Source organism: Perca flavescens, chromosome 13 (genome assembly GCF_004354835.1).
Source record: "Perca flavescens isolate YP-PL-M2 chromosome 13, PFLA_1.0, whole genome shotgun sequence".
In the NCBI taxonomy this organism is placed as follows: domain Eukaryota; kingdom Metazoa; phylum Chordata; class Actinopteri; order Perciformes; family Percidae; genus Perca; species Perca flavescens.
Genome location: NC_041343.1, coordinates 8,673,335 through 8,688,413, shown reverse-complemented (window position 1 = coordinate 8,688,413; position 15,079 = coordinate 8,673,335). Strand labels below are relative to the sequence as shown.

General features: G+C 40.9%; 1 protein-coding gene across 3 annotated transcripts in view; it reads right to left on the bottom strand.

Annotated features, from left to right (window-relative positions):
- The window catches only part of camkk1a (calcium/calmodulin-dependent protein kinase kinase 1, alpha a), a 75,164-nt gene that overhangs the window by 16,269 nt on the left and 43,816 nt on the right, over positions 1-15,079 (bottom strand). For all 3 annotated transcript variants that reach the window (XM_028596128.1, XM_028596130.1, XM_028596129.1), the window contains 5 exons: positions 7,285-7,336; positions 6,055-6,188; positions 2,591-2,627; positions 2,177-2,198; positions 750-838 (listed from right to left, as the gene is read on the bottom strand). In XM_028596128.1, coding sequence (XP_028451929.1) covers positions 750-838; positions 2,177-2,198; positions 2,591-2,627; positions 6,055-6,188; positions 7,285-7,336 — 334 coding nt within the window. The remainder of the gene's footprint in view (positions 1-749; positions 839-2,176; positions 2,199-2,590; positions 2,628-6,054; positions 6,189-7,284; positions 7,337-15,079) is intronic.

Below are 15,079 nucleotides of genomic sequence, written 5' to 3'. Positions count from 1 at the left end.
AGTTGTGTTCAAATCAGAATTTGCGCAGTGATGACCACATTTTTTTGCAGAAAAATAAATAATCATGATCATGCTTAATAAATCATAATTCATAATGATGTGCCCGCGTACCTAATGCTTTAGTTGTGTTGTTCATGAGCGAAAAAAAGAGCCGCTCAACGGGAGCATTTGTGCCCGGTAGACACATGGTGAACTGACAAAGGAGACCTACATTTTTGTAGCTCTTAAAGGGGAAATGGGGCACCAGAGAATGAATAGCTAAAAAAGCACAAATTAGTTTCATTTAAAGGCAGGGTTGGTAACTATTTCAAATATACACTTTTTTTATAGTTTGAAATGATCTTTACACCCCGACGGCAATAAATAACTTATAGGCTCTGAAAAGGAGCGACAAGATCCATCATCTGTAGCTGCTCTAATCCTGTAAAAACACCCACCAATCACTGCCTCGCGGCCCGCTTGGAAAGAACCAATGAAATGCCACCTTGCCCCGCTGTGCGTACTCTACCCCTTCTGTAGTCGTCGCCGCATTGCTAACAGCGGTGATTTGGTTTAAACATCCGGTATGATAAAATTAGCTGTTTGCTTACCAGTGAATGAGACATGAAGTAAAATTGAAAAAGGGGAGGGGTTAGACGGAGCCCTGACTAGATGCTACTTTCAAATCTTGCTTTTCAACACAACCGTGCCTTTAAAATGCATCACAGATATGATTCAAAGACAGGCCTTGCTCTGCGTGAGATACTTACAGTACTCAATGCCCAGGATGATGTCTCTGAAGTATAACCTCGTCTGCTCCTCTGAAAAAGGATTGTCTGAGGGCACTTCCATCACTGGACTACACATCCACACAGACAGGCAGCAGGCAGTGTAGGAAACAAACACACAGGCAGACAAATCTACAGATTATGTGCGTCAGTTGTTTCATAATTAGCACAGGAATTTGCAAATGTGAAGACATTGAAGTCTGAGCAGTGCTCTAAGATGCTCCACAGTAGGAGTTTTAGTTGTTCCCACAGAGAAATGACAAAACATGTACTTAAACAAATAAGTGTTTTATTGTGTAAAAAGAAAACCTTTTGTTTATATAGTGATTATAACTGCTAAATAGGAGGAGGTAGAGTAAAATCAAGTGTTATCATCTTTCAAGTAATTAACTGATCATTTAGTCTGTACAATGTCATAAAAAAATGGAAAAAAAATGCCCATAACAATTTCCCAGAGCATAAGGTAACATCTTCAAATAGTTTGATTCATCCAAATCAAACTGTTTGACATTCAATGTACAATTAGAAACAAAACAAAAAAGACTGTACCATCAAAAATATAACATGTAACGACTTAAATGACTGATCAATTATCAACATTGTTGGCCTTAGTACTATCAGTATTTGTCATAGTACTCTAGTTGCAATACATATTCTAATTGCAATACATATTCTAGTCCCTAAAGCTATCATAGTATTCATATTAGATTCTACTAACACTTTTACATTCTAGCGTCAGTGGTACAAATATAAGTGCTGAAGTTAGAAGTGGTAGAATGAGCTGTAATAGTACAGCATGGGCAGTATTAGTAACAGCAGCAGCACTTTCAACTGCATCTCATGTATGAAAGAGCTATTTTTCTGGTAGGTATATATTATAACAATAAGACATATTAATAGCTGTATTAATCAGCTCAGCTGTCTATCATCTTTCTCCCAGGGGCAACCCAAGAACTAACACCTTTTGTCATTATGAAAAAGTTAACAAATAGAACAAAAAAGGTATACATGAGTTATTTATGCACGTACTGGATGTGAAATGCCACCAGCGACCCCCTTCCCACCTCCCACCTCCACCTCCCACCTCCATTCGCTTAGATTAACAAAAGGTCTCAGATCATTAGATCATCCCGTTTTTAATGTGGTGTAGGAAGGAACAGCTCGAGCATCAGGACGCGAACCATGTACACAAATTACTGCCACTGGTAATAACTGTGAAAAGCTAAGAACATTAGGAATCCCTTTGAAGCCTGGGATGGAACAAACATGTCAGCTTAAAGTAACGAAGGAAGGAGAACGGTGCAGAGATGGAGGCAGGGATGAAGGGATGAAGAAATGAGGAGGTGATTGTAGAGGAGGATGAGTCTTAAATTATTTAAATAAATAAATAAAAAATGGTTTCTACTCACCCCTTAGGCATCAGCTCAAACACTGTCAAAAAAAGAAGAAATGAGAAGGAAATAGGAACACGTAAGACCAAACAATTTGTTCATTCTTTCAGTCATTCAGTTGGGTTTGACCACCGCTGCCACGGAGGGGACCCCCCAGCATCACATAGTTATTATGAACGTGCCACATAAAGGACATAAAGAGTTTGAAGTTCCACACTAACACAGGCACCCCAACTGTGACCTGGCACTGCTGATGGAAGATTTCTGCATAATGTGTGGGCCCGGAGGTGGTGTGGAAGGACGCAAGACAGGATCTGAATTATGAATAAGTCATATGAGCACTTTTTGGTGACATATGTGCCGAGTCCCAAAGGCTAAGAGAGGGCAAAAGTAGAGCAAAAGATTTGGACAAAGAAAATATGTTCTGCATACCCATGTGAAGGTTGTCCTCCGCTGGATCATCCAGCACCTGCAACATTAACATAATCAGCATGAATGGAGACGTTCCGCTTGAAAACCTAAAAGGTACAGTTGGATGTGAACAGTATATTAACGAACTGCTTGTCTGGATCATTTAAAAAAAACACGCTGACTGTAAGCATTTATTGAGCAGAGTTTTAAGAGTAAATTGTGGTGACAGTGCCCTTGATAATTAAAAAAAACTGATTGAAAATTACCTCTTGGCATTTTCTTTGTTCTTATATGAAAGCTCCTTGTAAGTCTCACTAGTTAGGACATTGGTGGGAGCTGTAATTTAAAACACTTTTGTGAACACAATTCACAACTCCGCAGTTGACAAGCAGCCGGAATAACCGCCTACTGGGACCCCAGGCAAAAGCTTTTGGGCCTTTTTTAGGGTTGTGGCTAGAAGGGATACAGCTACAGTGCTTATCAGAGAAAAAAAGTTTTGGGGGTTTGGAATAAAACACTCCAGAGGAACAAACACGCGTTTCCTGGCTGAAAGTTTTACAATTATATTATTGTATTATATTAGATTTTGCGTAACTTCTGGCCGTAGATGTATCCCTTCTAGCCACAACCCTTTCTTAGCCCCAATTCCTCTGGCTCTCTGTTCAATATGTATAATTTTTCTATTAAAGAACACTACCTGGCTTTAAAACTAGATTTTGACACATAAACCCTCCAAAAGACAGGGTCTTAAGGTTAAAGGGGATAGGACCATAACAGAAAAAAAAGCTTTTGTGGCTCCAGAGGGAGCTGCATGAAGTTTGACAAATAAATAAATAAATAAATGAAAGCGTTGGTTGGGGTTGAAAACTACGAGTTTGAATACACAGTCTACATTAGCCGCTACTAGCATAAGAAACCTGAATATCCCATCCAAATGGTCTGTGGGCACGTTGCATTGTGGGTAATGTTTTGACAAGGAAGAAGAATGTGTGGCATAAAAAGACGATATCTCGGATTCTGCTACATCAATTTTAATCCTATTTTATTTAAATGTCCATCATGAGTCCGACAGTGTTATATAGAAGTGCAATGCTAAATCCGTACATTCTGTTAGTTAATATTGAGCGTTAGTGGAGATATTTCCTCAAATGTTAAATAGGCTCTTTGCAGTTTTGGCTATTTCGTCGCTTTTTGCTGGCAGGTTTCTCTATAGAGCCCCCCCTACAGCTTCAGAATAGATATTGGTTTGTATTTCTTAATGGAGGTTTGACTCCTGGCTCTGGTCAGTCTGCGGTTTCCTCTTTCTCTGTGCAATTTGTTACGTCGCCAGACCTGATATCACCTACTGTCTATGGATATCACGCGATACATCCTGATGCTGAGGCTGGCGGCTTGCCGGCCGAAAGTGGCAAGGGGGGTTTTTCTGCTCACAGGCGCTAGTGGGGGGGCGAGACAAACACCATTCAACACGAAAAGTCGTAAAGTCATATAACTATTCCAATGACTCCGAAGCTGTTCAGTTAAGGTAAATTAAGCTTAAAAAAAACTGCATAGTTCCCTTTTAAATTGGATTAGCACAAACCAGTTGGGGAACCAGTTGACGCTCCCGCCTTGGCCAGGTAAATGAAAACAGGTGTTCCCACTGGACTACATGGCCCATGCTACTAATGCTCACAACTCCCACAAACCCCGGAACACACAGTCCATCTGAAGCATCAGTTTGAATTCAACATCCTGGTGAAGTTCTTTTTTTAACCACAGTAAAGGTAAACGTCTGCCAAGGAAACAGAGTACTGGAAAAACAATGCCAGGAAATCTTCTCTAAATCTCCAGGAAGACCATTTACTCACATCAGTTTTAACAGGCCATGAAACAGTCAATAGATGAATGTTTGCTCATACGGTCTTAAATAAATACTGTTCTTTTTGCACCGTGCATTCTTTTTTTCCCCTTTGTTCTAAGTAAAAGCACAAAAAGCTATAAACAGTGTATGAGCTGTTGTGTGCAAAGTGCAAACCATTAGTAGCCTAGTAATCTTATTTGTAGCTGTTGACTAATGCAGTGCCTAGGATGCATTTAAAGGCTATCTTGATTTATGGGGAAATTACATTTCAATTACATTTGGGACTTTAAAGTCCAATCTCATAACAACAGCATGCCCTGGCAGGTTTGGGGTCTGTCTCTTCGTAGACCCTCCTCCAAAGCACGCTGAAGGAGGGTCTGGCTAGTCCACATAGCATTCGGGGATGGGAGGAAAACGTGCTCTAGTTTAATGGCATTTCTTTAAACCAATCACAATCGTCATGGGCGGTGCTAAACTCTGCACAGAGCCGCTGCAAAATACTCAGACTTGTCAGATAGTCTAGCTAGCTGTTCCTGCAGAGATCTGAGGAGCAGTTAACAACAGTCCTCATAAATCCACCAAATTGAAAATTCAAAACACAAAGAAAGCGGAAGGAAATGGAAAATAAATGCATCTGGCGGAATTTCCTGCAGCACCGGCACAATCCTGGAAGTGGACCGTGAAGGATATAGACTAGTCTCTTCCCAACCATCTCTGACAAATGACCATATCATTTTCATCAGTTTGAATCTGTTCCACTTGGCGTCGGCTTTCATGTTTCGAAAGTATATTCATAATGAAATGGACTGGACTGCAGTCTCAAAAGGAATCAGTTGGACGCCCATAATGAATATAATCTTGACCCAGGCACAGCCCATTTAAATGGATGAACAGAGAGAGATGGAGAGGAGGAACATAGAGATGTGTGTGTGTGTGTGTGTGTCTTCACTGCTGAAGCGAGCACACAGGAGCAGAAGTACTGTACGCTGCTTTTACTTAAAAATTTTAAATTTCTGGCACACTCCACACCCGAGCAAGCCAGACAGCTTTCCTACTGACTGATTCCCTGAGCCTGACACCCGACGGTTCCCATCTGTCCAAGATTGAAAACACTCGGACGATATCGCAAGGGAGCGGCAGGCATCTTGATTCACGTCTTGAGAATCAGCTATCATCTTTCATATACAACCGCCTCTGTAGAAAGTCTATCCATCTTCCAAACGCCCCAACTCCACCCAAGTTTGAGAGCTTTTGTTGAATATAAGAATCTATTTACAGGGGGAGGGAAGCTTTGTTTTTCCAAAATATATCACATACACATTCTAAAAGGGTCCAGGGATAGAAGTGCGATAGCTGTGCTGGCAGGTAAAACCATCTCCAGCGCGAGAGAGTTGATTGCGATATATGATCTCAACGCTAGATGGGAGAAATTCCTACACATTGGACCTTTAAGTTAACATTGACAGTTTAATAAAAAAAATAAGCAACATGAGAAAATACTACCATAATTCCCAGCACGAATGCATGGGTAGGTCTAATAGCAATAGGACGGATGCATTGGTTGGTCTCTGAATGCAAAGGCAGCAACCGCTTACTGTTTTATGTTCAATATAAAACCAAAAAGATAGAGATACTCTCTCACCTCCACCAGCTTGACAATGTTGACATGGTCCAGTTTTTTAAGGATGGCAATCTCTTGGTAGACCCTCTCCAGGGGTCCTAAGATTTTGGGCTGCTCTCCTTGGGCCGCTTTGGGTCCTCTTGGGGGTGGGCGACCTGCAGACCACCGTACAAACCACACACACAACTTCACTAAGTGATTTGATCGTGATCAATCTTGACAAGGAGTCAGATACACGTTTGTCTCTACTTCACTCTCCGTCACTGTATTCAAATTTGAGCAACACAAAAATGACATGACGTGATTGATAAAACATAAGGATCTAGACATGTGGCAGGGTGTTTTTTTGATTGAGGATTGTTTGTGTCAGCATTGCGTGACAGACTGGCGACCTGTCCAGGGTGTACCCGCCCTGTGGCCCTTGGACAGGCTCCAGCACACCCCCCCAAACACAAAACCCTGCAGAGGATAAGGGATAAGGATACTGTGATGGATGGATGGTACTTCAATCGGCCGTGTCCTAAGCATCAAATAAAACTTAGAACCATATTTACTATATTTAAATTACATTTTTCAAGCCAATGTAGGCTACTCGATCTTCTTGGAGGTTTCTTTTCATCAGCCTATCCTGTTATAACAAGAAACGTTTGTTTTTGGCAGGCTTTTGTGTTATAATAAAAAAAGCATTTTGTGAAAAAAAACGAAATAATTGTGTCTCTAGTAATAATGAGAAATTATGACATGACATAATAGGATGAACCTTTTTGTTGTGCACTCTGATGGCAAGGTGTGAATCTACAATATCTATCTATCTATCTATCTATCTATCTATCTATCTATCTATCTATCTATCTATCCAATGGTAATGTTTAGGTTATAAATGATGTAGGTTTTGATCTGCCCATGAAGACATCTTGCAGTTAGGGATAATACTGCTGTGGAAGAACAAAAGGTAAGAGAATGTTTCTAAATGTCATCAGACCAACTGCTGACACACACACACACACACACACACACACACACACACACACACACACACACACACACACACACACACACACACACACACACACACACACACACACACACACACACACACACACACACACACACACACACACACACACACACACACCCTTTGACAGTGTTTGTAATTATGATTAGGTTACTTCCTAGTTAACGTCCTTTGTAAACAAACACTCATACAGATTGTGCGAGAGTCTGTGTTTCAAAGAACAGAAAGGGACTTACGTGGAAAACCACACTGCTTCATCAACTTCTTCTTAGACACCAGCTTCATGGCCTAGAAAAGTGGAAAGTGAGTTTGTGCACATGCAGCCAGTAAAGGGAAGCCTAACCATACATTAATCAACAATTAATAACTTCACCAGAACTAGAACTGAAAGCAGGTATACCAACATTTTTTATTAAAATTAACCTTTAGGCAAGATGTAACCGAAATGTACATGTAAATGAACAATAGTGCAACATAACACCTTGAATCATTGCTGCTAACACAACCTTCAGCAGTGTCCTCACACGTGCCTTCGTCAAAGCCAGAAACACAAACATTTTAAAATCAATGGGTTTATTATCTGTGTTATGTGGAGGTGTGTGTGTCTGTGTGTCTGTGTGTTTGTGTGTGTGTGTGTGTGTGTGTCATAGTGATGTCTCGTTACAAGGAATTGGTTATGCACATGATGAGGAGAGACCGTAAATAACATTTACTTCATGTCAGAGATGTGTCCAAAATGCCTAACTACCATGCTGTCAGAATGTAAGTATCATTTCACTGATCACTACTTCATGGTCAAGTGGAACATTTTCTACCACTTCAACACCACAAACAGTTCCGGTGATGTACAGCTCAGCAGTTTCTTCTAAAACTGTGGTCGCTATGACTATGCAGAAACCAAGAAGCAGATCCTCCCCTGTACTGTACACAGTTTCCATGGTGTGCTGTGTGTGTGCATGCATGTGTGTGTGTGTGTGTGTGTGTGTGTGTGTGTGTGTGTGTGTGTGTGTGTGTGGAAGGTTGGTTAATGACTCAGTCACAGAGCCATCAAACAGTTAAAAATTGTCCAGAAATATTCTGAATTATAGCAGCTTTTCGGTTGTAAAGTTTATGTTGCGATACAGGCACTCTGACAATTCCATTATTCATACCAGAGTTCGTTACAGAATCTGGGATTGATGGTGGGGCTGCAGTAAATAGCTGCCATCGCAAAAGCTAAATTCTGCCTGTAGGTAGGTGTAGGTGCATCATCGCAGTTTTAGTCACAGTAAATGTATTGTACCAAATTTGTTATGACTATACTGCATTTTGCTTTTAACAAAGTACGGCAATAACTGTGGAAAAAACAACAATCCAAAAGGTAACGTGAGTTCAGGTAAAGAGCTTCTGATTATGTGCTAAGGAGCAACTGGTGAGTGGTATGTGGGGTGCTGTTCAAAGGCAGCCAAAAGCATGACAGCAGGAACTTTATTTTGTAGGAGGTGGAACATAAGAGGTTGATGTCAGTCATCATATTGTTGCCTCACTGTGCCATTGTGCCTTTTCTGAATTCTTCAGCACTCTAATCTGGAGACAAACAAGTCTTTGCAAGTTAAAGGAGAACTCCGGGCAATTTTTACGTTAATCTTGATTGCTATATGTATACGAGTACTGCCGATAGCAAAAGAAACGAGCCGAATCGGTGCTAGCAACACGGAGCTGCTGCAGCTAATGCCGAGAGCTCCCACTATATGGTCATAACCACTACAGTGCTCAATTACCTTTGTGAGGGTGAAATAAAATTATTTTTTTTGCCACGAAGGCTTGAACGGTCTTCTGGAAGACCTCCACCAGACCAGCGGGGGCTTGTTGGATTGTTATCGGCCTCAGCAGGCGAGGGAGGCGGGGAGGAAGTAGAAGGATGCCGGTCCGGGCTGCTAGCCTGGCTAAGGAAACTACCACACAATTCGCCACTGCAGAGACTCATATTCACCAACGACAGCACACAAAATGGATATATATGCTACAAATACACATGGAACTGCTGCGTGATGATTATTACCGGAGCCTGGCTGAACACACTCACTCATCCCAGATGGCAGCTAGCAGCTAAAAGGGTAGGTGAATTTAAACAATGGCTAAGTTGCTAAATGCATCTTGTCGTCATGTAAGGGCCCTGTTCATGTTGCACAGACATTTTAATTGCATTTTGTGTCTGTTAAGAGGCACAAAGGCACTCTTTATCTTATGCCCCCATAACTGCCGTTTTAGCTGAGTGGGAGCTCTTGGCATTAGCTGCAGCAGCTCCGTGTTGCTAGCACCGATACGGCTCGTTTTTTTTGCTATCGACAGTACTCATATACATATAGCAATCAAGATTAACGTAAATGTTTTCTGAGAGATGACAATGCCCAAGAAATGATGCTGAATTAACCTCATCAGGGGACCCAGGGCAAAAATAAAAGGTTGTATGTCACATAGCTTGCGGTAATTTGACTAAACAAAGCTTATCAGTGCGGAAATGGCTATAGAGGGACGGTATGGCTATTGCTCAAAGATGCTGAACACAAATTGTATCATAAACAGAATTTGATTTCATGAAAATCTTAAGGATTATAACTTTAAGGCCCTTGCTATTTTATTTTATATTGGGATTCATTGGTTCATACTACCAATTTTGAAAGTGAACGCAATTTACTGAGCTGTTACTCCAAAGAGTTATACACGGAAAAACTCAATTGTGTGCAAATACCAAGGGAAAAATATCCCTTTTACAGTACATTCAGAACAGATACAAATGTGAGATTAATAGCGAGTTAAAGGTGCAGTAGGTAAGACTTATAAATCTAACTTTCTGTCATATTTGCTGAAACTGACCCTATGTTCCAGTAGAACTACATGAAGCAGGTCTTTTAAAAAAGAATCCGGCTCCTCTGGCCACCTACATCCTGTAGTGTGATTTGCAAAAATTCACCGCTCCCTGTTCAGATGCACCAATCAGGGCCAGGGGGGGTGTCTAACTGCATGTTAATCACTGCTCATGCACACACATTCATTCTCCCTTGTGGGGGGAGGAGCTTAGGAGACTGTTTTGGGCTTTAGCAGAAAGGGGGGAGGGACTGAGAAGTTGTTGATGTTTTTTGGCAAAGTCCTGGATCTTCACAATCCTACCTACAGCACCTTTAACTATAGACAATCATGCAATTTACCGCAATTTAGTATTTTAATCAATTGACAGCGCATAATAATATATCTATATTATTATGGAACGAGGGTTGGTTATTGGTCAGAAAAAAAAATCTAAATTAGCATTCCTAATATAGCTCGCACTGGGTTTAGGCGTCTCCAGAGTTCTCTTGGAAGTGACATGGAGAGCCAGGCACTTATTAAGCAAATGAAAGAGAAGTAAATACTCTGCTCCTGCTTCTGAGAGCAAATACCAAATTAGCTCTTTAAATTCACAAATTCACCGCTTCACCAATTTGAAATAGGTTGAGTGAATGCTGCACAAATTCGGTTTACTTTGGTCCCCAAGGCTGATGAACAGCCTGCATCACATTTGGAAGCCTGCCAATCAAATGGTGATCATGGTGATGATATAGCAAGGACGCCAAAACAAACACATGCAGGATTCAAAGACTTTTAGTAATCAGCTGATGTGTTGGACTCTCATGGACAAGAGTTGTGTGTTAGGCTAAAACATAAAATTGCTAAGAATTATTCATCAAAAGATTTGATCTCTATCCAGTGGTCATCAAGTCAAAACTGTGCCATTGTCATTCATCTTAAAACTGCTGCTTTATCAACAGCAATATTCACCAGTGTTTTTCTAAGGATGTTAATGCCAAGGCTGAGAACCTGGCATCATGCTGCAGATGCTCCACATGCAAATATCCAATCAGTTTTGTGTGAAAACAAATCAGATTGCCAGGAAATAGAATCACCCTTCCATGCCATCATTACTCATCTCCTCCTCTCCCGATTCCTGTCATTGTTATTTCAGATATCTCTGTCATTTGAGCCAGCTAATAACCCGCAGTCTGTCCCTGAAGGTAACATTTACCATCAGTCAACAATCAGCATCAAATGCAATAACGCTTCCACACAGAGCAGAAACAAAAGACGCAAACAAGAAAACATAAAAGCTTTAAATACGTGTGCACACAGAAATACTGGAGGCAGATGGGACGGATAAAGGAGGAGGAAAAAATTAGTTGCATTCGATATACTGTACATTTTTCATTGTCAGGAATCTGTGGTTTCACATTCTGACAAAAAGGGGAAATCTCTTAGGTTCCATTTGCGCCTGAAATCTCATAATGTAACAGAGAAAATATGTCTATATACTACTATGTTTTTTGTAGTGTGGGAAGAGATAGATTTATGTGCTGTGCGCTAGTAACAGAGAGGAGGTCTGAGTGGATGGTGGGTGTACAAAGCAGATCAGTTTTCATCCACACACACAAATTTTAACCAAAATCTGGCAAAGGAATTGTTACTTAACATACGTTTCCATCCACTACTGTTGTGATGTGAATATTAGGAGCTGGGCACACCTAAATAAACAGTTGGTGGAGCTAATTCTCCAGTCAGGTGCCATTAAACCCAAACCATTATTAAACCATGGAAAAAAACAAATTTCTGCTCAAACTGTCATTATATCCTGACAGTAGGACATGAGACAGATTATTGGTGAATAAATCATTTTTCCTCTGCCTCCTCCTAGTGCTCCTAATGGCATTTACAAGTTTTCACCACACCCGCAGATCAACAACCAATCAGAGCCGAGGAGTCTATAATGCAGCGTCAATCGGCTCGTTCAAGATGAGCTGCGCCTCGCCTGTAAAGTGGACGGGAGCAGGCGGCAGCAGCCGGGGGCGGTGACAAAAAGCCGCAGTCGAGGCGGACAGTTTCCAGCAGCCTTCAGGCTGAACAGGAAGTCACAGAAACACTCACATCCTGTTAGGTCCATTTTCAATTCAAATGTTACCAGACCCATATATCAGCTTGAACACAGTCTCCAGTTGTTTTAATTATGACAGAGTAGCCTGTTGAAATGCTCTACAGGCGATCTGTTGCTGATTTTAATTAACAACACACATGATCCGAAATCTGAATGTATTTAGTCTCACTGTCTTCTAAATGTCACTATCAGCCACATGCGTGCTGTTAACAGAATAAGCTTTCAAATTAGATATATATCAATTCAAATTTCTAAAATAAAAAAACAAAAAAACAATAAAAAGTCATAGCGTTGAGTCAATTCTGAACCAATCAGCAGTTAGATCAGCTGAGAGCCAGGGGTTTCCCATCACGCCCTGGGTCTTGAAATCGGGGAAGAGCAACTGCAGCCGCCTTGATCTCGTGAGGTTATCGTTGCCCACGTGTGCTCGACGACGGAGCAAGTCGGGATCGAGTCGGACACAAATTTAACCGGCACGCATTGGGCGGCGATCGCCGGTGATTTTAATTCTGCGGAGACCTGGTTCATCTCGAACGAGCCTAGAGATGGCTCATGACTTGCCATCATGTCAAACCAGGCAGCACTGGACAAATATGAACCAAGATTCTGGTACTGCATTTCTCGCTTCATGTTTTCAGAATTTTTGTTTTGTAGTTTACGGTTTAGCTGTAAAATGAGAATGTTTGTGACCAAGTCGAGCAAAAACCAAGCACCGCCCAAGCAAACTTTCGCTCAATGGTGTTTTTTGCCCCCAACTGCTCCTTCCAGGCAGCGCTGCGACTGCTGCCTTCAAGGCACCTAACCTTAACCGTCTTATTACTAACTTTTAATGGTATGTGTGTATTTATTTTCTTAACCTCAAGGGCAAGTAACTCAGACAGTATTTATGACCCCTTTAAAGTGTTTTAATCTTTGAGTTTAAATAAGATGTTTTTAAAATTAGGATAGAATTTATTTTGTATTTGGACGCCGGGCTTTTTATTTAATTTTTTTAATTTTATTTAATTGTTTACTTATTTATTCATTATGTAACTCTGTGTATGTGTGTATATGTGTGTGTATGTGTACATGTATGTGTGTATGTGTATGTATGTAGTACATGTACATGTAGTAGGGTAGTTGTGGAGGTGACCTTTTATTTAAAGTTTTAAATTTCCCGCTGTCCAGTGGTTCTTTTAATCTTTGTTTAATATCTGGCCATCTTTTAAACAGCCCCCTCCCCCCCTTTTTTATATGACCGAACCCGGTCTTTTAAAGAGTTCTTTTAAAGTGTTTTATTCACACCAGTGGTCCCCTTGTGCCCGTGCCCTGGGCGCTGCGTTTTAACCCAAACCTAACCCTAACCATAACCAGTGCCTTCCCAACAATGCCTTCCAGGCAGCGCTGCCTGGAAGGCATTGTTGGGGGCAAAAAACACAGGTAAACCCAACTTTCTTATTTTACAGCTAAACAGTAAACTACAAAAAACTTTCTGAAAACATGAGGCGAGAAATGGGCAATGCAGTAACACAATCTTGGTTAATTTTTAATCAGTGCTGCCTAGTTTGACAGTTTACGAACAGTGACGGACACTGCGTTAGAGGCTCCTCGGCCCTGATTGGTTGTTTTCCTTATGCAGTTAGTAGCACCAGGAGATGATTTTTTCCACAGATGATCTGATTCATGTAGTCCTGTCAGGATATAGCGAACGATTGAGCAAATATGAAAGTTTAAAAGTTATGTTTTTATTAAAGTTACCAACTGTAGCTTTGGCTTGGGAAAGATGATGGTTTTAGGTAAATGTTAATTATAAGTAAACATGTTGCGTCTTATGCTTCAAGTCAACCTTTCCGATATTAAACCAAGACCATGATCTTTCCCTAACCAAGTGCTGCGAGTTGCCTAAACATAACCATAAAAAAAAAAACAACAACAACTAACAAGCGAATATTGTTGGAAAACTGAAATACATTCTTGCTGATATGTTAAGTGGCAACATTCTGCCACTTGCCAGATATGATAATTAAATTTCCTCTTTATGTTGATAAAAGGCGTGGTCTTGGCAGCATTACGTTTCTTACTGTTGCCAATTTGTAGCATATATAGACCAAATTTGTAGGAGACAGGGTTGCATACTGCTGAATCTCTGAGCAGCTCTGCAGGTTGGCATTATTTGAAGCTGCATGTTGTTATTGATCCAGAGGGATAGACTATATAATCACTCCCTTGCTATACACTCAGGGAAATTAAAAACGCACCACCCGGTTATTGAATAGCATCAAACATTTTATTATTTTATTAATTTTAATGAACGTATTCAATTCATACACCTCAATGAGAGTTTCAATGTCATGCAAAATATTCGAAACAATGCGATACGTCTCCTCATGGACCTGCAATACTGCCAGATTTGATTTTGGGGGATTGCTGCCAGATATACGCCAGCCGTATCGGTCAAGGTTGTGCCGCAGTCATAACACGTGGTCGGCATAGTCTTGGACAGTTGGCAGACGCTCCAGTGACATTGTACTGCTCTTATAGCCAGACCAAAGGTTAACACCAAGATACCGCCCAGCTGCTCTCACTGGCCTGGAGCCCGCCAATGGCCTTCGCCCTCTGTGCTTGTGTCAGTTGTGGCATCTTACAAAACTATCATTTTTCTTTTCTTTTGGTGCCTTTTTATCATAGGCAAGAATCATGTGCGTTCAATGAGCGATCAGACAGGATTTTCATGATAATTCATGTGCGATCACTAGCAAAACATAGGATATATAACTGCTCACCTTCTGTACCAAAATCACTCAAATACACTTTTTTTTGTGGATGGACTGTGATATATAATATGTCAAAACCTTTTAACAAATTAACTACATACTTATTTATAGTAAAATTTACAGTGGTGTGTTTTAAATTTCCCAGAGTGTAATATTTTTCACTCATTACGGGGCTCGTCTGCGTCCTTACATAAACTCCCGTTTATCATTCTGCATTGGCCCATTTACAAGCTGTCATTTTAATGCTGGGTTTTGTTTAGCTCCGAGCTCTTACTGGCTCCAGTTCAAAAGTACATCTTAAACCCATCCAGGGTTAGCGGCTTAAGTTGACATGAC